Here is a 27,019-nt window from a genome sequence, read left to right on the forward strand (position 1 = left end):
TTACAGGCACATGCCACCACACCCGGCTAATTTTTGTATTTTCAGTAGAAACGGGGTTTCACCACGTTGGCCAGGATAGTCTCGAACTCCTAACCTCGTGATCCACCCACCTTGGCCTCCCAAAGAGTTGGGATTACAGGCGTGAGCCACCATGCCTGGCCTCAACTAGTCTTTCGTACACCACATTTCATTTATATAAACCAATTCAATTTACTTGGCAAGAAACAGGCAGAGAACAAGAACAAAATATTTCAAAAGATCTGGTGATTTTGCCTACCATTCCTATTTACTAAGTGCACACCTGAGAGTGTAAAGGTGGAAAGACTTGATTCTGCCATTGTCTTAGTAGGTGTTAGTTTCAGCCTGGCCCTGATAATGTGAACACTTCATGGTGTAGAACAGGAGTCTGGTTACAGTCAGGGAAAAGCCCACTGCAGTGCAGTAAGTGGGGTCCAAATATTCAATTGTTTAAATTGCAAGGTGAAGTTACTGGAAGTTAATGATGGGGGGAAATGGGGAAAACATTTGTTTTGTTAGATGATATCTTTCATTAGAAACAGGCCAATTATTACACACAAAATGTACACTGAATTTTAGAAGTCCCAAATTATGACTAGTCAGTTCATAAATCAATCCCTCTATCATCCATCCATCTCACTCCCAACTACACAAGATAAGAGCCTTAGCTTGTTTCCATTGAGAAGTAGGGCTAAGAACGGGCTAAAGCCAATCACATATATCCAAATTTGTACTATTTGTAGGGTTTTGTTGTACTTTTTTATTTCATATAAGATCTATAAATGCAAGTCACCTTTTTCAACTTGCATTCAACAGAAGAGGGATCTGTTCCAATCTTGGAAGGAAAAACTGGCCAAGTTTGATGTAAAGAGAATTGTACTGTTCAAGCAATTTAAAAGATTTTCTAGGCTAATTTTTGAGTACATGTGGCTGACAAATGTTGACTAAGCTTCTACTTACACATCTCCTCTATACCATAATACGTAAAGTGATGTGCCTGGAGACATAAGGTGTGGTAGAGGTTGGGGGCAGAGATTACTTTCTGTTGGGAAGAATTCACTTTTTCTATTTTATGGAATAGGAGGAAGTTCAGCTAGAATGGAAACAATGGGTAGCAGTAGGTCTTAAACTGGAGGACTGGAAAAAGAGCTGCACTTGCTTGAGGCCAAGTGGAAGAATGAGAAATGAGTCTGGAAAAGTAGGGCAGAGTTAGGATTTTTAAAAATAGCTTTATAGAGTGGAATGAAAAATTACCCTAGAAAGTCCTTTCTAGCCATACAATTCACTAATTTCAAGCATACAAATCAATTGTTTTTAGTATATTCACAGAGTCGTGCAGCCATCATCACTCTTAAGTTTTAGAACATTTTCATCACCCACAGACTCTTTACCCAACTCCAATCACTCCCTATTTCTCCTTCCTCCCAGCCCTAGGCAACCACTAAGCTACCTTTTTCTCTATGATTTGTCTATTCTGGACATTTCATATAAACGGAATCATAAAACATGTGCGACTGGCTTCTTCTCCCTAGCATAATGTTTTCAAGGTTCATCCATGTTGTAGCATGTATCAGTATTTCATTCCTTTTTATGGCTCAATTATATTCCCTCCTATGGATATTCCACATTTTATTTATCCATTCAACAGCTGATGGACATTTGGGTTGTTTCTGCTTTTTGGCTATTAGGAATAACTTTGCTATGAACATTTATGCACAAGTTTTTGTGTGAACATGTTTTCATCTCTCTTGGGATTACACCTCAGAGCAGAACTGTTGAGTTGAATGGAAACTCTATGTTTAAACACTTGAGGAACTGCCAGCCTCTTCCAAAGTGGCTGAACCATTTTTATATTCCCACCAGCAGTGTATGAGGATCCCAATTTTTCCACACCCTCCTGACACTTGTCATTATCTTTTTTTATTATAGTCATTGTAATTGGTATGAAATGGTATCTCACTGTGGTAGATTTAGGGCTAGAATTTTAGAAAATTCTTAAATGTCAAACTAAGAATTTAGTTTGGAACCACGAAGGTTTTTAATCAAGGCAACTATATGCTCAGAGATGTTTCAATAAGATTTATATATATACCTTTCTAACCTCTAAGCTCTCAGTTCCTTGGGCTAAGAGGCAAGATCCATGACTTCACATTTGTCATGGCTCCAGCACACTTGTGGTCATCTTATGTTTATTAAAATAAAAAGTACAATCATCCAAGAAGTTGCCCTATATTTTGTTGTAGCCAAGTGTTTATGATCCTACATATAATAAATGTAGAAAAAAGGGAACCAAGACCTATTTTTAAAAATAGAAAAATTCAGCCAGGCACAGTGGCTCACACCTGTAATCCCAGCACTGTGGGAGGCTAAGGCAGGCAGATCATGAGGTCAAGAGATCAAGACCATCCTGGCCAACATGGTGAAACCCCATCTCTACTAAAAGTACAAAAATTAGCTGGGCATGGTGGCCCATGCCTGTCTCAGCTACTCGGGAGGCTGAGGCAGGAGAATCGCTTGAACCCGGCAGGAAGAGGTTGCAGTGAGCCGAGATCATGCCACTGCACTCCAGCCTGGCAACAGAGCAAGACTGTCTCAAAAAAGAAAAAAACAAAACAAAACAAAACAAAACAACAACAAAAAAAACAACTCTGTAGCCTACCTTTTTAAAGTAAAAATGTTACATTTATCAAAATAATGTATGTGACATCTTTAAAGGACTACAATTAGACTAATAATAAAACTAGTAGTCTCCTCTTCCATCCCTCCCCACTCCTGATGTCTGCTCCAAGGCAGATATTTTCAACTCCTTTTGCTGTTTCTTCTGTTTACCTCAAATTAAAAAATAATAAGTATAGATTTTTCAAGATTAACTTACTTTCTGCCTTCTACTATGAGAGAAGAGGACTTAGCACCTTTTACCTACAAGCTGCCTACCTCCACATACACATTTCTCTCTGACTCACGCCCCTTCTTCAACAGTAACAGCTCCTCCTTTCAACTGAATCAATAGCACAGTGTCTACATTATGATGATTATAAAACTGCTAATCACAGTGAACCACACAGTAAACCACAATTAAACACTGCTTTTCTCATGGTAAACATAATCTTTAATTGTCCATGGATGTTAACAACTGCTCTTTTTGTCCCTCCGTTTGCTTATGTAACTGTCAGTAAACCATCTTAAAATATTCAAAGCTAAGTATCGCCTCTAAATCCTTGATCTCTTCTCCCCACTCCTTCCATCCTTTTGGAGGCACCTAGGACCATACACAGCTGCTGTGCTGTGAGGTCCCTTCACAAGCATCTTGTGAATTCTCTTTCCCTCTCTCAGTTCTTTTGGATCTGTTATTTCTAAATTTCAAGACTTCTTCCATCTATGTTCCTTTTTTCCTTTTGCTTTTCTTTTTAAGCACCTCTTTCAATAGATTCCTGAGAAAGGGTATATGGAAAATAGATTCTTAGAGATGTTTTAAGTCTGCAAATGACTTTACTGTAATTGTTGGGAATCATTCTGCCTCAGAATTTGTTTTGTTGTTGTTTTTGAGTTGGAGTCTCACTCTGCTCAAGGCTGGAATGCAGTGGCGCGATCTCAGCTTACTGCTGAGATCTTACTACATCCGCCTCCTGGGCTCAAGTAATTCTCCTGCCTCAGCCTGCCGAGTAGCTGGGATTACAGGCACCCACCACCACGCCCAGCTAATTTTTGTATTTTTAGTAGAGACAGGGTTTCACCTTGTTGGCCAGACTGGTCTCAAACTCCTGACCTCAAGTGATCTGCCCACCTCGGCCTCCCAAAGTGCTGGGATTACAGGTGTGAGCCATAGTGCCTGGCCTTGCTTCAGAATTTGGAAGGCATTGCTTCATTGTTTTCTGATTCCCACTTGAGAAGTTCAGTGCCATTCTGGTTTCTGGTCCTCTGTAGGTATCATGTTCCTCTCATTCTCTGGAAACTTTTAGAATAATCCCTTTATTCCTGGTTATCAAAACTTTCATCAAAATGTGTTTTAAAGTGTTTTTTTTTCATCCACTATGCTGAAAATATATGGGCCTTCTTAATCTATAATCTCAGGTCTTCTGGTTCTTAAAATTCTTTTATTGAAAGACCTTTTTTGATCAGGTCTCTTAAGGATTTCTTCCTTACTCTTTTTGCTAGGAATACTACTATTTTGAGCTATTTTCTGCTTTTCTTATCTTTTAACTCATTTTGCCATTTTTGACTTTTTGTTTGACTAGGGAATTTTTTCAACTTTTGTCTCTACTTCTGTTGTGTTTAATAGTATATTTATTTCCCAAAAGTTTTCTGGTTCTCTGTATATTCCTTTTAACTGCTTCCAGCTCACCTTTTAAGGTAAAGTTTGAAAAAAAAAAAAAAAGTTTTTAAGTTATCTTCTGTCTTTATTTATTGCCTCTATTTCCCCTGAGTTTCTTTTCTGTTGTTTTCATTTCTGGATTTTATTTGAGGTATTCCCCAAATATCTGGTGATTCTTTACTTCTCATTCTACTTAAAATGCCATGTATGAAATGTCCACACTAGGCAAATCTACAGAGATAGAAAACATATGAGTGTAAGCTTGTCTAACCCATGGCCTACGGGCCACATGTGGCCCAGGACAGCTTTGAATATGGCCCAACACAAATTCATAAACTTTCTTAAAACATTATGAGATTTTTTTTTAAAGCCCATCAGCAATCTTGAGTATTAATATATTGCATATGTGGCTCAAGACAATTCTTACTCTTCCAATGTGGCCCACAAAAGCCAAAAGATTAGACAGTTCTGTAGTGGTTGTGTGGGCCGTGGAGAGAAGGGTGGAAATACCGGATGACTGCTAATAGTTTCTTTTTGATGTGGTGAAATGTCTCAAAATTCGATTGTGGCAACGGCTACACGACTGTGCCTATACTAAAAACCACTGAATTATATACTTCATGAGTTAATTTTATGGTATGCAGTTATATCTCAATAATACTATTTTTAAACAACAGCAACAACAAAGTGAAACTTTTAAACAGTTGACTGGATGCTTACCATGCATAAGTATGATAATTCAACACAGAACTAGGGACTGGGTAGGAATCCTGACTTTCCCTTAGAGAATCCCAAATGTCAGTATCTGTTAAGTTTTTCTTTTGTACCATTTTCCCTCAAAAGAAATATTTCAATATTCTGCCTAGATGGTATAAGCCTGGCTCCCAGTACTTTGGGCCGAGTGGGGGAAAGAGGCTAGGTGTAAGGTAGGGGCTCATGGTTTGAAATGTAGAATTTCATTTAAAACTTATTCCCTGAAGAGGTTGTACCAAACAGGCTTAGTATCTGAGGACAGCCAGAATAGTTGGGAATATAAGGGGTACAATTATATTTTCTTCACTCCTCCTTCCCGCACTGTACAACTTCCATTGCTTGTATTAGTTTTTATTTACATTGTTCTGTAACTCTAATCCATTCATTATTTTCTTGATATAGTGAGTCCCTTTAAAGTACAAATTGGAGAATCCCCTTATTGTGGAAACTGTCTTCTATCATATCTTTGAATCATTTTTCGTTGGGTATTTTAGAGGCACTAACTAATCTTAGGTTTGCATCTCTTTTGTTTCTCCTCTATATAATCACATCTTCTCTAAATGCTTTATTCTTCCCAACCCCCTAACTACCCCTCATTCATTTTGATTAGCTCAAACCTTTCTTCCACGCTAAAATCTGACTTTCTAATTTGTCTGTTTCTTGATATTTTTCATTTATGACCTGTAATAGTGACCTGTGTATTCCCAATTTATTTCACTAATTCTGCAATCATCTTCTCCACATCATTTTGTTTCATGCTCTCATCTTTGCTCTTAATTTACTCAATTCATATCCTTAGTACTATTTTTCATGGTAAACCATGTGGAGGTTTTTTCATTTGCTTTTGCTTCTAGGGTCAGGCCAGATTCTTCCTCTTCTGCACGTCCTTTTTTCCTCTTCTAGAGTACATTTTTAGGGTTGTTGTGCCATTTCTTTTCTCTTGCTCACACTTCACATGGGAACATTTCCTATCTTAACTAGCATCAATTTTCCCTGTCTTGAAGCTGCCTTTTGAGGACTGGATGTTATTTTCTACTGAGTTTTCTATAACGTGAGGCAGAAAAGAGAATGGAGGCAGGAAGGCTGGGTAAGATAAATGCTACCTCTGTGATTCAATCAGTAATATTCCACTGAAATTTAATAAATGGTGGCTCTATAAATCAGACTTTTAAAAATTCATGGCCAGGGCTTATGCCTCCTCTTAGAAATCAGATGAAGCTACTATAGTGCATAGTCTTCTCTCTTGGCAGATCCCTGTAGGCAGCAGCCCCAATAGATTGATAAGAGGTAAAGAGGCCTGATGGGGAGTCAGGGAAATCTACACTCTATTAGTAAGAATATGTATGTGGATATACACATATTCTTCAAATTAGAACTTTAGTTTGACAGTGTCTATCAACTTCCTTTGATCTAGGAATGTTACTTCAGTAATCCAGTCTACAAAAACCTTTGCACAAGTATACAAAATTATACTTTATAATCATGAAAATTTGATAATAAACTTTAATAGGAAATTAGTTAAATAAATCATAGTACATGGAATACTTGTAATGATGATTAATTGCTCAACATTCATCTCAACCCTGATGATTAGACTAATTAATTAAATACTGTGATCCCACTGTCCTTCCCAACGATTAGGAAAACTCAAGGAAGAGAAACTGCTGCCATCTCACTACCAGCCTGAGAATAATAACCAGGAGAATCAGTAAGAAGCATAGCCATACCCTGACTATCTGTATCTAGAACCATCCAACCTCCGTTATGTGACATAATCAGTTTCCTTATTATTCAAACTAATATAAGCTGAAATTTTGTGTTACTTATAGAGATATACTGAATAAGGATACTATGCAAGAAGAGGCAGATTATACACACAAAGAGAAGGATGTTCATAATACATTAGTGGGGGAAAAAAGTAATAAACCCATGACTAGTTTAACTATTTTGTTTTAAAATTATATATAAATTACAAAATCAGAAGAACATACACAATCTGCTAGTAATCGTTCATTGCCTCTATGATAGCAGTGCTAGGATCTTTAACTTTCTCTATTTTTCTATTTGAATTTTTACTACAAACATATATATACATTCTTTTGCAACAGACAAGATAGAATGAAATAGATAAATTCCTTTCTATTAACTAATTTGTAGCATCACTGACATTGATTTACTCTCATTTTATAAGTTTCTATAATAAAGTTATTTGAATTCCACTGTTATTGGTTAATTTTTTCAAAGTTAAGGAATATATACACAGTCAATAGGGCTGAGAATAAATAAATGGTTCCCTGTGAACAAACTTAAAAACTGCCTAAAGCAATGCTACAGATCAATCTTGAATGACAATGTGCTCCAAGTACCTGTCCAAATTATTTGACTCCACTGGAATTCATTACATGAAATATTAATTGAAGTAAACAGGCCATTTTGAGTGCCTACTATGCGCCAGACACTGTATCATGCACCTGAGGGTTGTTCAGAGTACTCATGGCTCAAACAGGCTGTCATCAAAATAGTGTTTGTTTAAACAGACTTAATTTTTTAACTACTAATCTCTTTATCTAAAAAAGAGACACTGTACAACTCCCTCTAGTGGCTAAAGATATTTTACAAAATTCTAATATAAACATTTTCCTTCCCCACTGAATATTAAAACAAATGCTTCTTTGCCACTAAATTTTTTTTGCCCACATTCATGCTAAATTACCTACTTTTTATATGAATAAATCTCTGGTCATTCACTATATTTTCACTCTTAGTGTCCACAGTGGTTGTTTCAATATAAAATCTATCTCAATACAATGATGACAAAAAGAGGCCTGTTGTCTTTTCTTACTAATGTTTTCACCTTGGCAAGATCACCACTTTTGGCAAGATTTGTGTTTAGTACTATTCAGGAATCTATTTAGTTCACCAAAAGTGATCTGGTTCTAACTTAAACATTCAAATAACAGCATAAAATAATTCAAGCTTCAATGAAATATACGTGTGTAGTCAGATTATTACTTTCCTTTATAAGAAAGTCTGCAAATGAAAAAAAAAAATTTAATGCCAATGCAACAACTGAATTAAATTAGTACAAACTGAGTACAGGTATTAATCGACTTACGACCTATGCAACTTAAGACCATTCGACTTTATGACCACAATCGCTAGCCACGACTGCTCCGTGTCTGGCAGCGCAAACGTTGCCCAGCTGGGCGTATGACAGTGCAGACCAGCTTCCGGCAGCACTACCGTCTCCGCGTACATATAGCCTACTCAACTTACGACCAAATCGTGTTACGGCCAGTCTGTTGGAACCAATTGTGGTCGTAAGTCGAGCACTAGCTGTATGTTCTTTAATAAGTACACCAATAAGAAGTTGGCAGAATATTTTAAGAAACCAAATGACTTTTCTATTTTCAAGTTTCTTTATAATAGCATTTTTTTATTTTGTTTTCCTGGAGTAACTTAAAATTTACTGTAAAGAGAAATCCTGTTAAAGTAGTGTCTTTTAATTATGTGTAAAATCTCAGTAGCATCAGAATTGATCCTTAACTTGTAGGATGTAATTCCTACACAGTTCACAAGCTCAAAGCTTTAGTGTTCTCAGTCTTCATATGATTATCATCTGTTCAACATAAGTTTTCTATAAACATGTAAATAAATACAATAAAAACTAGCATACAAAGTTATTTCACTTAAAAGTACTATAAAACATTTACATTGATTCAACACTAATTGAGATGAAATGCCAACTCAACTTAGCCTGTTCACACTGAACATCTCAGTCGTATTTCAAATACTAAAAGGGCTATCTTTAACTTAAAAAAAATACACACAAAACTCTACTGTGTTTTACATATTACACAGGATGAATGATAAAAATATTTAAAGCTCTAAAATTTTCAGCTGATACTTCAAGGTATTTTAAATACCTTTTATTAATTAGAACTACAGCATAAGAACTTCAAATTGAAACTTTAATTTCTGTTCTAAATTATTACTGAGTAAAAAAAAAAAGCAAGTACTATTCATGTACTTTGTACAACCTCCTCAAATAGTAATAGAATTCTTTGAAATTAAAGTTGTGACTCAGGAAGTCCTAGCTAGAGCAATCAGATGAGAGGGAAAAATAAAGGGCATCCAAATTGGAAGGGAAGAAGTCAAATTAGCCTTGTTTGTAGATGATATGATCATATATTTGGAAAAACCTAATGACTACCAAAACCTATTAGAACTGATAAACAAATTGAGTAAAGCTGCAGGGGACAAAATCAACATACAAAAATCAGTAGCATTTCTATATGCCAACTGTAAATAATCTGAAAAAGAAGTTTTTTAAAACCCCATTTACAATAGCTACAAATAAAATTAAATACCTAGGAATTAACTTCACCAAATAAGTGAAAGATCTCTACAGTGAAAACTATAAAACATTGATGAAAGAAATTAAAGAAGACACAAAAAAATGGAACGATACTTCATGTTCATGAATTGGAAGAATCAATATTGTTAAAATGTTCATACTACCCAAAGGAATCCACAGATTCAATGCAATCCCTATCAAAATACCAGTAATATTCTTCATATAAATGGAAGAAATAATCCTAAAATTCATATGGAACCACAAAAAAAAAACAGAATAGCCAAAGGTATCCTGAGCAAAAAGAACAAAACTGAAGGAATCACATTGCTTGACTTAAATTACACTACAGAGCTATTATAACAAAAACATCATGGTACTGGCATAAAAACAGACATATAGACCAATGAAACAAATAGAGAACCCAGAAGTAAACTCGTACATCTACAGCGAACTCACTTCATCACAGATGCCAAGAACATACCCTGGGGAAAGACCCTGGGGAAAGAGCAGTCTCTTCCATAAGTGGTGGTGGAAAAACTGGATATCCATATGCAGAAGAATGAAAACTAGACCCCCAACTCTCACCATATACAAAAATCAAACCAAAATGGATTAAAGACTTAAATCTAACACCAGAAACTATGAAACTACTAAAAGAAAACATTGGGGAAACTTTCCAGGACACTGGATTGGGTTAAGATTTCTTGAATAATGCCCCACAAGCACAGGGAACCAAAGCAAAAATAGACAAATGGAATCACATCAAGTTAAAAAGCTTCTGCACAGCAAAAGAAACAATGAAGAAAGTGAAGAGAAAACCCATGGGAGAAAATATCTACAAACTATCTATCTGACAAAGGGTTAATAACCAGACTACATATAGGGAAAAAAAACTAACAATTCGATTAAAAAATGGGCAAAAGGTCTGAATAGACATTTCTCAAAAAAAGACATACAGTTGGTAAGTAAATAGGTATATGAAAAGGTGCCCAATATCACTGGTCATCAGAGGAAATGGAAATCAATACTATAATGAGATATCATCTCACCCTAGTTAAAAATGGCTTTTATCCAAACGGCAGGCAATTACAAATGCTGGCGAGGATGTAGAGAAAGGGAACCCTCATATACTGTTGGTGGGAATGTAAATTAGGACAGCACTATGGAGATCAGTTCTCAAAAAAACAAAAACAGACCTACCATATAATCCAGCAATTCCACTGCTAGTTATATACCCAAAAGAAACAAATCAGTACATTGAAGAGATAGCTGGACTCCCATGTTTATTGCATCACTAATCACAATAGCCAAGATTTGAAAGCAACCTAAGTGTCCATCAACAGACAAATGGATAAAGAAGATGTGGTACATACATGCAATGGAGTACTACTCGGCCATTAAAAAATAATGAGATCCTGACATTTGCAACAATGTGAACAGAACTGGAGGTCATTATGATAAATGAAATAAGCCAGGCACGGAAAGGCAAACTTTGCATGTTCTCACTTATTTGTGGGAGCTAAAAATTAAAACAATTGAACTCTTGGAGACAGAGAGTAGAAGGATGGTGACCACAAGCTGGGAAGGGTAGTAGTGGGAGTAGGGGTGCAGAGAATGTGATTAATGGGCACTAAAAAGTTAGAATGAATAAGATCTAGTATTTGATAGCAAAACAGGGTGACTATAGTCAATAATTTAACTGTGCATTTAAAAATAACTGAGTATAATTGGGTTGCTTGTACAAGCATACCTACAAAAGATAAATGCTTGATGTGAATACCCTGATGTGATTATTATGCATTGTGTCTGTATCAAAATATCTCATGTACCCGAGAAATGCATATATCTACTATGTACACACAAAAAAGTAAAAATTTAAAAATAAAGTTATGATTCAATATGAATAATGCTAACTACATGTTGGGGCAATTTCAGTTTAGTAATTTTTTGTGAATATTTTATATTATCACTACAAAACCATCAGATCTTTGAATTTTTAAATATTTTTGCTTAAAAGTGAACATTTAAGAAGGCCAACTCTAATGTTCAACAAATTAAACTAATTATTTCCTAGCTTATTCAAAATTTGATATACTTTCTATAGTACATTTTGGAAGTATCATAAAAGTACTAAGAAGAAAGTGAACTAACTCTAATGTATGATAGAAACATAAAGACTTAAATTCTTCTTTTATGACAAAGTTCAAATTAACTTCACATTAAATTAAATGAAAAAACCAGCCCTCCTCCCTAGTTATCTATGCGCTGCACTCCTTGGTCTGTCACCTAAACTAGGAAGAAATGCTGAGACAAACTGCAGTAAGGATTGGAAGTATGATATATAAAAATGCTCCCTGACATTTTTTAATCCATTTAACAAATATTTCTTGAGTATGTACTATTTGATTTCACTCAGTTCTAATATAGTCCTGCAAAGTACATATTAGTTTTATTCTAATCCTATTACATATAAGGATATGTGAAGTTAAGTAGCTTGTCTAAGATCACTTGGCCACTAAGTAGTGAAGACAGGGCAAGAACCTGTTTTCTGACCCTCAATTAATACAGTTGTCTACCTTCTACACCTCTAATGATCTGGTCCAATCCCAGCTCTACTACTTCCTGGCTACAAAACTTGGGCAAATCACTTAACCTGTCAGCTTTCTAGGTTCTTAATCTAGAAAATGGTGAAAATGAGTATCTCGCTAGACTGCTCTGAGAAACACTGTAACGAAAATACTTTAAAAGTTATTAAAACATTTTTGCTTTATTACTATTTCATGTCATGTGCTATGTGTATTATATAAAATGTTTTATATTACAAACTGCTAATTTTTAGCCATTGTCCTGTGGCAACTAAGCTGTTCCCCAGTATGCTGGAAATTTTAGAAGGACAACTTTTATAGTCTACTGAAGTCTAGGTGACATCAGAGAAATCTAGCAACTTCCTGATATGGGCCTACTTTCCATAACCAAAGAGTACTGGCAAAATCTAATTCACTGTAACTTTCATTTTGACTATGTAGTACAATAATGTGGTTCAAATTTCAAAAGATAGCAAAAGATATTCAGTGGAAAGTCTCCTTACCTTGTCCTCTAGCTCCTCAGATCCCCTCACAAGAGACAACCGGTTTTCCCAGTTCATTCCAGAATATACAGGTATGCCCTCTGACAACTCTTTACATAAATGGCATCTTGTACACATTTTTTCACCTTGCTTTTTTCCACCAACATATCAGTAAATAAAGAATTTTGTTTTGGCGGGGGAGGTTCTGTTTTCATGTATTTAGTTTTTACAAATGCATAGTACTTCACAGGGTGAGTTAAATTTATTCTAACCCTATCCCTTACTAAAGGATATGCAGGTTGTTTTCAATGTTGAAATAAGTAATCTTATATATTCAACATTTTGTTAGTATGCAAGTATAATATCTACTGGATAAAATCCAAGAAGTAGAATTGCTGGGTCAAAGAAGTATATTTGTAATTTTTACAGATGCTACCAAACTGCGCTTTATAGAGTTTAAAAACTGGTGCTTGCTTCTCAAACCCTTAACACTACCGTTTGACCCAGGAATCTCACTCTACTAGGCATACCCAAGAGAAATAAACATGTATGTCCATACAAAAACCTGTACACAGATGTTTGATGCACCTTACTCACAACAGCCAAAATGTGGAAAGAACTCAGATGTCCATCAACTGATAAACGGGTAAACAAAATTTGGTATATATCCATACAATGGAATATTATTCAGCCACAAAAAGGAACAAAATACTGAAGCATGCTACAACAGAGGTGAACCTTGAAAACATTACGCTAAGTAAAAGGCAGTCACAAAAAATCACATATTATAAGACCCCATTTATATTTCCAGATAGGTAAATCTATAGAAATAGTAAGTGCATTAGTGGTTGTAAAAAACCACTGAGTTGTATATTTTAAATAGGTGACTGTATATGGTATGGGAATTATATCTCAACACTGTTTTTAAAAATACCCATCTCCCGGCTACCTCAGTTTACTACATGTCATGAGCCACACACACTCACATCTGGTGTTCATTTTCCCTCAGATTTCCAACAACCATCTCGCCACTTCACAATAACTCACAACAGTCAACCCTTCTCATGTCTACTTCCAGAAGCAAACCTTTGCCAAGGAAACCTTTTCCAAGGAAAAGTGCCATGATTACTGTAATATTTGGGTGCAGGTATACCTTGTAGATATTGCAGATTTGGTTCCAGATCACCAGAATAAAGCAAATTGTACAATAAAGTGAATCATATAAATTTTCTGGTTTCCCAGTGCATATAAAGTTATTTATATTATATAGTAGTCTATTAAGTGGGCAATAGCATTATGTTTTTTATTTTTATTTTTTTCATTTTTAGCACTTTGTTTTTTAAATGTATGTAATTTAAAAATACTTTATTGCTAAAAAGTGTTAATGATTATCTGAGCCTTCAGCAAGTTGTAATCTTTTTGCTGGTGAAAGGTGTTGCCTTGATGTTGATGGCTGCTGACTGATTAGGGTGGGTGGTTGGGGAGGCTGTGGCAATTTCCTTTTTTTAGACTGAGTCGTGCTCTGTCGCTCAGGCTGGAGTACACTGGAGTGATCTTGGCTCACTGCAACATCCACCTCCTGGATTCAAGCAATTCTCAGCCTCCCAAGTAGCTAGGATTACAGGCACCTACCACCACGCCCAGCTAATTTTTCTTGTATTTTTAATAGAGATGGAGTTTCACCATGTTGGGCAGGCTGGTCTCCAACTCCTGACCTCAAATGATCTGCCTGCCTCAGCCTCCCAAAACACAGTGATTACAAACAAGAGCCACCTGCGCCCAGCCAGCAATTTCTTAAAATGAAATTTTAACCATGAAGTCGGTTGCATCAATTGACTCTTCCTCCTACAAAAAGATTTCTCTGTAGCATGCCAGGCTGTTTGATAGCATTTTACCCATAGCAGACCTTCTTTCAAAACTGGAGTCAACTCTCTCAAACCCTGCCATTGCTTTGCTTTATTAACTAAGTTTATGTAATATCTTAAATCCTTTGTTATCATTTCAACAATATTCATGGTATCTTCAGTAGATTCCATCTCAGAAGACCACTTTATCTCTCATCCAAAAAGGAGTAATTCCTCATCTGTTAAAGTTTTATCATAATGTTGCAGCAATTCAGTCACATCTTCAGGGTCCAGTTCTAATTCTAGTTCTCTGGTTATTTCCACATCTGCAGTGGTTTCCTCCACTGAAGACCTGAACCTCTCAACATCATTCATGAGGATTGGAATCAATTTCTCATTAATGTTGATATTATGATCTCCTCCCATGAATCACAAATTTCCTTAATGGCATCCAACTAGAACGGTGAATCCTTTTCAGAAGGTTTTCAACTTACTTTTCCCAAACCCAACAGAGGAATCACTATCTATGGCAGCTATAGCCTTACAAAATGTGTTTCTTGAGTAATAAGACTTGAAAAATCAAAATTACTCCTTGATCCATGGGCTGCAGAATGGATCTTGTGTTGTAGTCACGAAAAAAAACATTAATATCCTTGTACATCTCCATCAGAGCTCTTGGTTGACTAGGTACATTGTCAATAAGCAGCAATATTTTGAAAGGTTTTTTTTTTTTTTTTTCTGAGCAGTAAGTCCCAACAGTAAGCTTAAAATATTCAGTAAACCATGTTATAAACAGATGTGCTGTCATCCAGACTTTGTTGTTCCATTAACAGTATACAGGCAAAGTAGATTTAGCATAACTCTAAATGTGTAAATTCTTACCATTTACAAAATGGCAAATTAGCGTTTTCAACTTAAAAGTCTCCAGCTGCACCGGTCCCTAACAAGAGAGTCAGCCTGTCAAGCATTAAAGCTGGCCACTGATTTCTCCTCTCTAACTATAAAAGTCCTAGATGGCATCTTCTTTCAATAGAAGGCTGTTTTGTCTACATTAAAAATCTGTTGTTTAGCCACCTTCACCAATGGTCTTAGCTAGATCTTCCAGACAACTTACTGCAGCTTCTACTTCAGCACTTGTTGTTTCACCTTACACTTTTATGTGATGAAGATGGCTTCTTTCCTTAAACCTCATGAATCAACCACTGCTAGCTTCAAACTTTTCTGGAACTTTCTTACCTCTCTCAGCCTTCAGAGAATTGGAGAGAGTTAGAGCTCTACTCTGGATTAGAGAGTGACTTAGAATGTTGTACCTGGTTTGATCTTCCGTCTGGACCACTAAAACTTTCTCCCCATCAGCAATAAGGCTGTTCCACTTTCTTGTCATTCATGTGTTCACTGGAGTAGACTTTAAATTTCCTTTAAGAACCTTTCCTTTGCATTCACAACTTGGCTATTTGGCACAGGGGCTTCATTTTTAGTCTATCTCAGTTTTTTAAAACCTAACTTCTTCACTAAGCTTAATCATTTCTAGCTTTTGATTTAAAGTGAGAGACAGAACTTTTTCCTTTCACTTGAACGCTTAAGGGACCATAGTAGGGTTATTAACTGGCCTAAATTTGATATTTTTGTATCTCAGGGAGGCGAGAGAGAGAGAGAGAGAGAGAAAGAGAAAGAGAGAGAGAGAGAGAAAGAGAGGAGAAAGTAAGAGAGTGCAAGAGAAAGAATGTCAGTAGGTGGAGCAGTCAGAACACATACAACATTTACATTTATTAAGATCACCATCTTATATGGGCATGATCCATGGTGCCCCAAAACAATTGTAATAAGTAACAGCAAAGATAACAGATCACCATAACAGATATAATAATAATGAAAAAGCGTGAAATATTGTGAGAGTTTCCAACGATGAGAACACATGCTATTGGAAAAATGATAGATTTGCTTGATGCAGGGTTGCCACAAACCTTCAATTTATAAAAAACACTATCTGAGCAATATCTGAGAAGTACAATAAAATGAGAAGCAATAAAATGAGGTATGCCTGTTATTTCTTAACATTTAACACGTGTAAAACTGTGCTACCATTTTTATTAAGTTCCCATCTTCTCTTTACCGGTCACTAATGAATTGTTTCAGTGTTATGCTCTAACCCCATCTTTCCCATAAGCTCTGTGGTTTTATTGCCCTTTTGTACAGTGTAGTGATCTTTAGGAATAAACATACCACATTATAATAGAAGTAATTGTAAAATCACATGACAGTATCCCCCAAACACACCATTGGATGTAGAATTGAAAACTGGAGAAATCACTAATCCAAACTAATACGATTTCAATCTAATTACACTGTTTAAAAATTTCAAACTAAAAGTTTAAAAGAAATTAATTTCCATTTGGGATATTATGGTAACAATGCAGAAAATGCTTTCAGTTGTTAAACTTTTGTTTTCTACAGACTTTATGAATATTAGAAGATCTTTTCAAGAGAGAACAAACAGTACTAATTCCTTTTTTTCCTTTTTGAGACAGTCTCACTACGGAGTACAGTGGTGTGATCTCAGCTTACTGCAACCTCTGCCTCCCGGGTTCAAGCAATTCCCTCACCTCTGAGTTTGTACAGCACTTATTGCTGAATTTACACAATTGTAATCTTATATTATTTGCTCATTTCATTTTTGTCCCTTGAACATCTAAGCTCCTCGGCAAAAGAATCCTCCCTATACTTCAGAATCCACACAGCTTAGCATAACACAGAGCACAGAGTAAGTGCTGAAGAAGTTTTTGCTACTGGGTGATAAACAGGACAGAATCAAATAACCTTCTGGCTTTCTTAGCTAGATCTCCACTGTTTCTGGTGCATATCATTTCAATGACTTTCAAGAAGCTTAAGTTTTAACTTAACCATGCTGAAAACACATACAGACACTAAGGAAATGAAATCCCATAAAACTTGTTCTCTCTTACCACGAAAAAGGCTAAACAAGAAATTATCATTGTTACACAACACATTTTTAGATTGTGGACCCCACTTCTACATTATAAAATGTAGGTAAGAAATTTTATTCACAGCAATTTTATCACAGTGCCAAATTATCCCAGAACCACAGTTTTCAAAGCTTTCTTTTGGACGCAGAAATTTTTTTAATTTCCTTTTTTTTTTTTTAAAACAACAAAAAAAAACAAAAGGCTAAGTGGAATTCTACTATACAGAAAACAGCAGAGCTGATCTTAACCTGGAGGGAGGGGCTTGTAGTTCTGCCTGTCCTGTCCCCAGTCCAACTGCAGTGACCCCTTAAGGCATCTCTGAGCACCATCAGCACTGAGAAACACTGAGAATAAGCAGCAAACTGACATGAATAGAAAAATACTTCATTAATTTTTTAAAAATTTCAAATATCATTATAATATAAAATTAAAACTTACCCATTTCTACTGAAAACTCTTAGCCATGCTTTGAGGTTTGGTCCTAACAAACATAAGCAAGGTACAGTAGTAAAAGTAGACAAAATAACTGCAAATAAAAATGTTTCCAATGCCAACCTAGAAAAAAAAAGATGTGTTAATTTTTTAAGTGTTAACGGTAAACATACACATACATAATCTTTATTACATAAATAAAACGTAAAATATCTTCTTATGCTTTACCTTTGAAATGTAGCATGAGTGCCACCAAAATGATGACTATAAATAATTTTACTAACAACATGCAGCTTTAAAAAACAATCTAGCAAATGTTTGGCTTTAATCATAGATTTCAGAAGTGTTAAAGACCCTAGGATCCATGCTGAGACTTCCATTGCAAAAACATACAAACAAAATCCATTTCTAGACAGTTAGCTTTCTCCTCAATAGTCTCTGGAACTTTCTCTACAACTAGTGGTTCAATGTTAACCTATATTGGAACCACCTGGAGAGCTGGATAAACTAAAGATCGAGGGGCTCTACCCCTACAGTTTCTGACTGAAGCTTGAGTATTTGCATTTTGATAAAATGCTGATGCTGCTGGCTTGAAAACCACATTTTGAGAACTACTGTGCCAGATACATTCATTCTACTTTAAAATGGATTAGACAGAAACCACGCTTTTCCATTACAAAGGTCTTGTTCTCTCCCATCTAAAAAACAATAACCTGTTAGTTTAGTGTGTATATGTAAAACTATGTATAAATATATATATATAATGGTATACTTAGCAACACATATATGTGTGTATATGTATATATATCTCCTCACTCATTTCACCATGATTATTAATCACTGCGAAACTGAAGCTTCTCAAGCTATGATAAACATTATGTAAGAAACATTCATGAATTTGGTTTCTACTAATTTGAAATTAGTTCAGAAAAACTGTTAAATTTTACCTTTAAACTGGCTTGTTAATATTTGAATACAGGAATCTGTTGACTTTTGATAAGAAAAACTCCATTCAAATACTTCAGAATCACATTTATAAGAACTTGATATGCTAATTATAACTAACTTACACATATGATCATAGTACGTTCTCTCAGAGGTTCTAAGGGCCAAATATTATTGGTACAATACAGTTTCTCATCTACTCTCCTTTCTCCCAACATGCAATTGGATAATAGAAGGCTAGGTAATGAGAGTACTTAATAAATTAAGGTATTCTGCTGTTTTTAAAAAGAATAACATTGCTAATGATGTTGGTGTCCTTACTTGATCCCTTAATGATACACATCATGGATTTTCTTCAGTTGCTAAGAATTAGCATACAGTTTGGTAAATGAATGTTTTAAAATATAAATTTCAGGTAAAAATTTCAAACTTACTCTATTAGTGGTGCTCCATACAGAACAAAAATTACATGAAAGGAGAAACAAGACATAAGAAAGTAGATACAGCACTTCAAAAATCTGGTTACCTAAAAGAGAAATGAATACTCTTAAGACTCAAGATAATTCCTAAAGGACAATAAATTATTCCATTTTATCTACAAACACAACTTGTTCCCATAATGTGTAAAACAGTTTGAATGTTCTTGGGTATACTCAAGTCAGATCACATGTCCTGTACTCAGTCACATACACAGCCCTCAATACAGACTAAAAAAGCACCCCGCCCCATATTCCACCCATCAAGTCCACATGAGTCAAAAAGAGATTCTGTTTCCATGGTAATGTATGGGCCTGTCGTTAAATATTGACTGATATCAGAGAGCTAGGATACAAAAAATACAGTACTATGCAATGATACAGGAAATATCTGCAGAAAACAATTTTTTCATTTTAAAACAAAATTCCTGGGAAAACTGCACTAAAAAAGCAAGACTAAATAATTCTCGAAATCACACTCATACTACATGACCCATATGAGAAAAGACCTGAACATCTACAAATAAACATGAGACCTTCTTGATTTGGAGCTTAAGAATATATGAACATAACGCATACATTCAGCTTTTCCAATCATAGGCAGTAAATGACCTAACAGAGCTAACACACAGTAGAAAATAATGTTAAGTGTGGACTTTATTAGTAATAGCCAAGTGAATATCTACTGCAGTGAATATTCTGGAAAATTAATTCTAATATCTGAAAACTGTTTAGTCAAGGAAGGCCATGTGGGAAACAAGCATTACCACAGGCTTATATTGCAACTTCTGAAAAACCCATTAAGTGGCTTTCAGAAATGCAAAAATAAATAAACTGCAGTGTCTTATTGAATAAGGTTGAAAGATAGACTGTCATATGTATTTATTTTCAATGGTGACATAAAACAATGATTAATCAGGCTCACAATATTATAATATGCACTGAAGAAGTCATAATTCCACAATTAATGCAAGGAAAGGATCAATCAATCATTGTGGGCAGCCTTCTAGCAAGTAACAGGCTACCAATTTTGGGGGGAAAAAATCAGGTTCCCTTTACTCACTATAAATAACCTAATGAAGATTTGATGAATACTTCATTGTTTCATTAAAAGAAACACTAGCTCCATCAAAAAATCAGTTATCTAGAAATAAGCCTTACCTTGTGTGATAATGAACTTCTTTTAGAGGATGCATTTGGTTTCACTACTAAATATAGTACTAGATTGACAGCAGTTACAAAACCAGAACAGGTGCACAACCATGTCAAGTGTGTTTCCAATATTGAGAAGTTCTCCAAGCAGAGTGATGGAATGAAGACACTTAGGATAATTGAAAATATGCATAAAAGATGGGTATACAGTAGTCTTTTGATATCGGTATCTTTCATGGTGTTTTCCTGGGTGGCTAGCTAATGAAAAACAAGAAGAGCATATGCAATAATGATTTTTACCATTGTCCAAAATGTTTCAACCCCTACAAATAAGTCATAAAGTCAATTTCCTATGGGCAATGTATTTGTTTCAAAACACCTGGGCCTTATAATAGCTCTCACTTAATTCACCCAATGCTTTTCAAAGACAGATACTTTACTGATAAGGAAACAGGACAAACAGGTGAGGAGGTCCAAGGTCCCAAGAGCTACAGCCCTCTCTCTGGTATAAGGAAATACAGAGATGGAGAAGGAAACGGATGGCAAGAAGGGACAAAGGGAAAGTTTCCCACAGATTCTATCTTAAGCTGATTGAGGGAAGGCAATCATCAGGAATCCATCCTCACAACAGACCCTTCATCCATTTTTCTGAGCCACCCTCGGAATCGCAGCTGCCAACAGCAGATGATCAACGTAATACAGTGAGCAAGAACCAAACTCAAATGTTTGCTGAACGAATGAAGGAACCAGAGTAGGTAAAGTGGGAAACTAACTCTCCTGGAAACCAGCACCGTGTTAGGCCCTGGCGTGCCCCCAGGACGCCTACAGGGGTGCCATGGGCATGACCCGGCCCACCTAGCCAGGCACCGCAGCAGAGAGAAGGCGCTTCTGAGCGGCCCCCAGAGGAGCCCTCGCGGGCATCTCTGCACCTTCATGGCAGCCCCACCCCAACCCGGGTCGCTCGGGATTCTGCCCGAGCCTAGGCCGGCGCGAGAGTGGGCAGCGAGGAACCAGCTAAGAGGCAGGATCAAAGAACACGGGAGTTGGAGACAAGGGAAAACTGGGGGACAGGGGCAGAAACTGGGATCCGAAAGGGGTGTCTGTCCATCAGGGTACGCCGGAAGAGTGGCGCTCGAGCTCAGGGCGAGCGCGGGCGGGCCGGGACGCCAAGGCTCACGGCTGCTACAGCAGTTCGCGGGGGAGGCTTGCAGCCCAGGAGGCAGGAGCGCCGGGGGCGTACATTGGGGCTTACCTAACTCTCCCGCCCGCGGAAGGGAAGCGGGGAACTACTGCCTCCTACCATCAGGTACGACGTGCTACCCAGGCCCACGCGCAAGCGCAAGGTTAAGGGGCGGAGACCCACGGCCGCACAGCCAGTAGCAGAAAGAGAGGGGCGGGCAAATGGGGCAGCCCCGCCTAGACGCTCCCGTTCATTCCTCCCGCGGCTTTCCAAGTTTAGGCTAGACGCAAGCGGCGTGCTTAGAAGCCGGAAGTGGGTTGACGTAGCCCGGAAGAGGAAGCTTTCCCGATTTTAGTTTTGATGTTTTCAGGCTTCTGTTACCACTGCTGCTGTTGCGGCTAGGGGAACCGTCGTGGGGAAGGATGGTCTGCGAAAAATGTGAGTTAAGGGGCCCCTCCTGCGGGAGGAAGAGATTGGGAGAACCTAAATGAACTCTCCCGGGAACTCTGCCTTCTCTTTTGTTTTTTCTTCGCCCACATCTTTGATTCTAGTCGCTGTCCTTCTGCTCTACCCTTTGACCATTTTGCACCTCCCCAAAGATCATATAGTCCTATTATGTATTTTGTATTCAGAATGGTCTTAGTTCTGCATCTCCTTGTCTAATTCCATTGCCTTCCGCCAGCCCCAGATCTCATCAGCCCCCCTCCCGTATAAAAATGTTCAATTAAACCCCAACGACACCTTTCTCTCTTGCAATTCCTGACCTTTCCTTTTTATTCATGTAACAAGTATTGTACTCCTGACAAATGCTAGACAGTAGAACCAAAGACCAAGGACCTCGTCTTACTCGTTCTCGTTAGTCATTATGCCAGAATATGGCTTAGAGTAAGCCCAGAAGATGTTTGAAGTGAACATCAACGTAAGTGCAAGTATTCCCTAATTTAACACATTTAATAAATTCTAAGTGTGCGGAGAATAATGTGGGGATTCTCTATTTGGAGCCTGGCGTTCAGGACCCTCTACAATAAGGCCCCAACTTATTTGTCCAGCTTCATCTTCACTGATCCTTACCCTCTTCACACTTTGACCAAACAAAACTGCTCTTTGTGCCCATGTGTACTCGGAGCTTTCCATGCCTTTCCTCAGAATGTGTCCTTTATCGAGTCTGCCATTATCCTCTTTACTCCTTTTTGTTCACAGTCCTATTGCCACATATTCAAATCCTCTCTCTTGCCTTCTCCCCAAACTTTCTTGGATTTCCTTAGCCAGGGTTATTTCTTCCTGCATGGAATTTCTCCTAGTACTTTAGCTCTCAGTTATTATACCATTTATTTTTAGCTTATATTTTGGTTGAATGAGTCTTTTTTGGTTGAATGATTCTCAGCTTCTCTCTGAGAATCTGAAAGCTATAGACTCTTGCCAGGAAAAAAAAAAAAACCGTTTGTGTACAACTCTACCTCACATATCTCTTAAGATCGACCTGTGGAACACAGATTAAAGATTGCTGTTAAAGAAATTAGTGTACTATATAATCTCTTTAAAATTTTGTCTGATTCGTCACTTTATTTTTTTCAGCACTTTGTATAAGTTTATACACCATAGATGCTTAGTAAATATATATGGAACAAATAGACTTACCAGATTTGTTTAAAGTATAAACAAACAGAGAAAGCTTATTATAAGCCATCTTATTATCCTACGGATTTTACTGTGGATCAGTCATTCATTGCCCACAGTTAATAGAAGTCTCAGTTCACTGACTGCTCTCTCAGCATTAACAGGCTCCTACAGTAATAGGACTGTTGATACCATTGTGAACCTTAGGCACAATGTAGTGCACTTATGAAATAGTAAATTTTAATTTGCTTTTTACTATCTTGTTCTAACAGGTGAAAAGAAACTTGGTACTGTTATCACTCCAGATACATGGAAAGATGGTGCTAGGAATACCACAGGTATTTCTTCTTTTAGAAAATAGGAATTTAACCAGATACTCCTGTGAATATTTTATCTTTTACATTATTTGTAAAATGAAATGTGTTCAAAGTATTTTATATATTAAACATGAAAGAATACTGGGTCCCCAAGTTATTTAATATCTTTTACTTAGTTCTCAGTTACTTGCACAGGTTCGTAATATCAGGAGATAGCAAAATTATTAAATGATTGTCGAGTGGTGACAATATCATAATATTTGATTTGATTCAGCTTATTTAGAGACTGCATTTAATTTCTCCACTCTTCTGAGGAGAATTTTTTTTAAATCTTCTGGTTTTTATATTCTTGAATAAATCCTTTAACCCATTTTACCTTCATTATCATTAATTACTTACAGTGAAGTATTTACCTTCATTATCATTAAATACATAAAATATGTTTTTGAAGGGAAAGAAAAGAAATATTTTCATTATATTCAAGGTCTATGACACTGAAGTAGTGGGTTCTAGATTTTACACTATATAAAGTAAATATAGACCCATTCCTAAAGTACTACCTTGAGTCTGAGAAATAAAATTATTGTATTTTATACAAATTTTTGTTTCTCTAATAAATGTTTTCTTTTTAAGCAGTGTCTTAATAACCTGACTGTTAAAAATTAGGTAGAGGCTACTAGTTTGGCAGAAAGTCAGAGAACGAACTTCTTAATGTTATATGTTAAATGTATAGAAATAACCCACTAAAATAACTTTTATTTTGATACAGAAAGTGGTGGAAGAAAGCTGAATGAAAATAAAGCTTTGACTTCAAAAAAAGCAAGGTGGGTAAGAGGATCCATAGACAAGTCATATAAATTTTTCACTCTTTTAATATTAAGCCTACTGGAGTGAATTTGATTTGCATCATTCCATTTGCAATAAAATGTAGAGTTAGGTGGTTCCTGGCACTCAGAACCAAGCTCTCTGTTACAACCTGCTGGTTTTACCTTATTCCTCTTCACTGTATCTCCCCCTCTGACTTCATATTGTACCATACTCCTCCTCATTCATCATATGCCGTCCTCATTAGTTCTGCCAAGCCGCCTCCCATCCAAAGAGATTTGTCCTTGCTGCTGTCTCCTAGAGGTCTTCACTGAGAGCTTACAAATCTGGCTCCTTCTTGATGTTTGGGTCTCAGCTGAAGGGTCACTTCTCAGAGAAGTTTCCCTAATCAGCCTCTAAACTAACCTCTTCTTTCTTTTTCCTCATCTCTGCCTTCATATCCTGTTAGAATTGTCTCTATAATGCTACTATTTGAAATGCTTGCTTGTTTTATTGGATTGTCTGTATCCTTATTGTTTACCTCTTCTCTCTAGAATGCCATCTGATGAGGGCAAGGGCTTTGTCTATCATGTTGATCTTTGGTATTTAGAACAGTAATTGGTACATAGTAAGCACTCAGTATATATTTGCTGAATGAATGAATACCTGTTTTATGATGTCATCCTGAGGATTAGAAATAACAACAATAAAGCCTTAACTATATACAGTGCTGGGCACATAATAGGATCTTTAATGCAGAGTCACACTATATGTTGTTGACTTATTGATGTCTTTGAGGACCATTCGATTTTTATTGACTGAGCTAATATTTGTATAGATTTTATGATTTTATATACTTCCAGTTCCTTTATGCTCTCAAACTTACTCTGATACCATTAAAAAGTAGCTGTTACTCTCTCACTTTGGAAAATGTACTACAGTATTGCTTTGAATCTATGGTACTGTTATTTATAAGATGCATTGTTACTTTAGGAAGAAACTCTGCCAGTTGTAAGATTTCCAAGGTTAAAATGTGAATCTTTGAATAATATTATTTTAAGAAAAAATAACCTCTAGAAATACATGTCCAAACAAATTGAACTTACTGAAAGGAAGAAGAGTACCTGTCTTCTCTTGTGGAGAGTAAAGTGATATTCTTTGTGGTTTGGAAAAATTAACCTTTGTAAATGGGCTGCTGGTGTGCTATACCTCAAGAGAAGACACCAGGTCTAGGACAGTGTTTATTATCTAGTATACGAGGATCATTACAAAAACTCATTTTGTGATCAGGGAAGCACACTTAAATCAGAGTATTATTGCCATTTTAGGGGGAACTATTTCTTTTTTTCATTCCAGTCACTATAATATGGCATTTTTATATAGTGGAAGCCCTTTTATCCAAAAGGATTGAGTCAGTTAATTAAAAATGTCGGCTAATATAGGCAGTCATTAAAAGCTACACATACCTTATTTTATTTTAAATTAAAGCACAGAACTGTAGATGTATTAATTATTTGGTATTGAAACAAAGCCTTTTGATAAGCACTTACTGATAAGTGCTCTACATGATTGTTGTCTAAAAAAATCACAAGAGTATGTTCAGTATCTTTAAAGTGGAGCAAAAACTGACACTTGAAGTGTGGAGTTCCTTTCCTAGTGACTTTCCCCCAGTTTTTTTCAACAGTTGTTATACCCGTACCTAATTCAAAAGCAATTCTAATGATTCCTAGTCATCCTAAAGTAGTCACTTTATGGAATCAGTCACCCTTTTGCTCTCACATTTCATCAGTTTCCATAATTTTTATGTCTCGCAAATAGAATGACAGATAGAATGGATATGAACAGGTTGGGAATAAATATGGTACAATTGACTCCTTATACATCTCACATGGATGCAGCAAAGTGGAGATGTACAGGCATATCAGACAGTAGCTCTATACCCATCAATTGTAGAGGTTGATGGAGGGATGGAGAGCATGGATTAATCCTGTGTGTTGAGTAAGTGGGGTTATTTAAGTGTTTCTAGTGTAATATACAATTCTCTCTCTTTAAAAAAAAATTTCTAGATTTGATCCATATGGAAAGAATAAGTTCTCCACTTGTAGAATTTGTAAAAGTTCTGTGCACCAACCAGGTTCTCATTACTGCCAGGGCTGTGCCTACAAAAAAGGCATCTGTGCGATGTGTGGAAAAAAGGTTTTGGATACCAAAAACTACAAGCAAACATCTGTCTAGATGTATTGATGGAATTTCTGGCTTTCTAAATGATTTTACTTTCTGCCTTGAATTTTTAAGGCATAGATGTAAACTTACAGAATAACATGTTTTAAGACAATTAAGTTTACACCAGAGAATTTGATTGGTGTTCATGTTGCTCTCAAGTTCTGAACAGCAACAGTATAACTAGTCTTTTGCCTTAAGTGATTATTTTCCTTATGAGCATTTTATTGAACTAAGTGGCAGATTCCATGAAAAACATTTCTCAGTTCTGTATGCACTTTTATTTAACATTACTCATATAATTCTTATCCCCTTCCTCTACTTTATTTATAGATACTGCAGAAGTGAGAAGGAGATAATAGATATTTTGCTCTGAATTTGGCATGCAGTGTTAACAGTTCTTCCTCAGTCCCTTCCTGGTATCATAGTTCTTAGAATCAGTAGTCTCTTAACTAATTGCAGTTTCATAGGATATATAAATGTTTTAAGCAGTTATTTGCTGAATGGTTCTTTAGTTGTTAGTCTAGACCCAAATTAAAAA

General features: G+C 36.3%; 2 protein-coding genes across 5 annotated transcripts in view; one reads left to right on the top strand and one right to left on the bottom strand.

The window, feature by feature from the left end:
* PIGF (phosphatidylinositol glycan anchor biosynthesis class F) overlaps positions 1-21,796 on the bottom strand; it is a 48,207-nt gene extending 26,411 nt beyond the window's left edge. Inside the window, exons 1-5 of one of the 4 annotated variants that reach the window (XM_017512724.2) lie at positions 21,641-21,796; positions 20,350-20,598; positions 19,487-19,534; positions 19,147-19,238; positions 17,774-17,890 (exon numbers count right to left, since the gene is read on the bottom strand). In XM_017512724.2, the coding sequence (XP_017368213.1) occupies positions 17,774-17,890; positions 19,147-19,238; positions 19,487-19,534; positions 20,350-20,598; positions 21,641-21,643 (509 nt within the window). In that variant the 5' untranslated portion in view covers positions 21,644-21,796. Of the gene's footprint in view, positions 1-17,773; positions 17,891-19,146; positions 19,239-19,486; positions 19,535-20,349; positions 20,599-21,592 lie in introns of all 4 variants that reach the window. The other 3 variants (XM_017512725.2, XM_017512728.2, XM_017512726.2) reach the window with 3 other exon arrangements.
* On the top strand, positions 3,299-27,019 carry CRIPT (CXXC repeat containing interactor of PDZ3 domain). The gene is made up of 5 exons (XM_017512732.2): positions 3,299-3,303; positions 21,891-21,958; positions 23,410-23,475; positions 24,224-24,278; positions 26,325-27,019. The coding sequence occupies exons 2-5, from the start codon at positions 21,943-21,945 to the stop codon at positions 26,491-26,493; spliced, it is 306 nt and encodes a 101-aa protein (XP_017368221.1). The 5' UTR covers positions 3,299-3,303; positions 21,891-21,942; the 3' UTR covers positions 26,494-27,019.

This window comes from Cebus imitator, unplaced genomic scaffold (genome assembly GCF_001604975.1).
Source record: "Cebus imitator isolate Cc_AM_T3 unplaced genomic scaffold, Cebus_imitator-1.0 Scaffold476, whole genome shotgun sequence".
Lineage (NCBI taxonomy): Eukaryota > Metazoa > Chordata > Mammalia > Primates > Cebidae > Cebus > Cebus imitator.

Coding starts and splice junctions, on each gene's coding strand:
- CRIPT (XM_017512732.2), top strand. Junction 23,476..24,223: donor TGGTGCTAGGAATACCACAG/GTATTTCTTCTT, acceptor ATTTTGATACAG/AAAGTGGTGGAAGAAAGCTG. Junction 24,279..26,324: donor TTGACTTCAAAAAAAGCAAG/GTGGGTAAGAGG, acceptor AAAAATTTCTAG/ATTTGATCCATATGGAAAGA.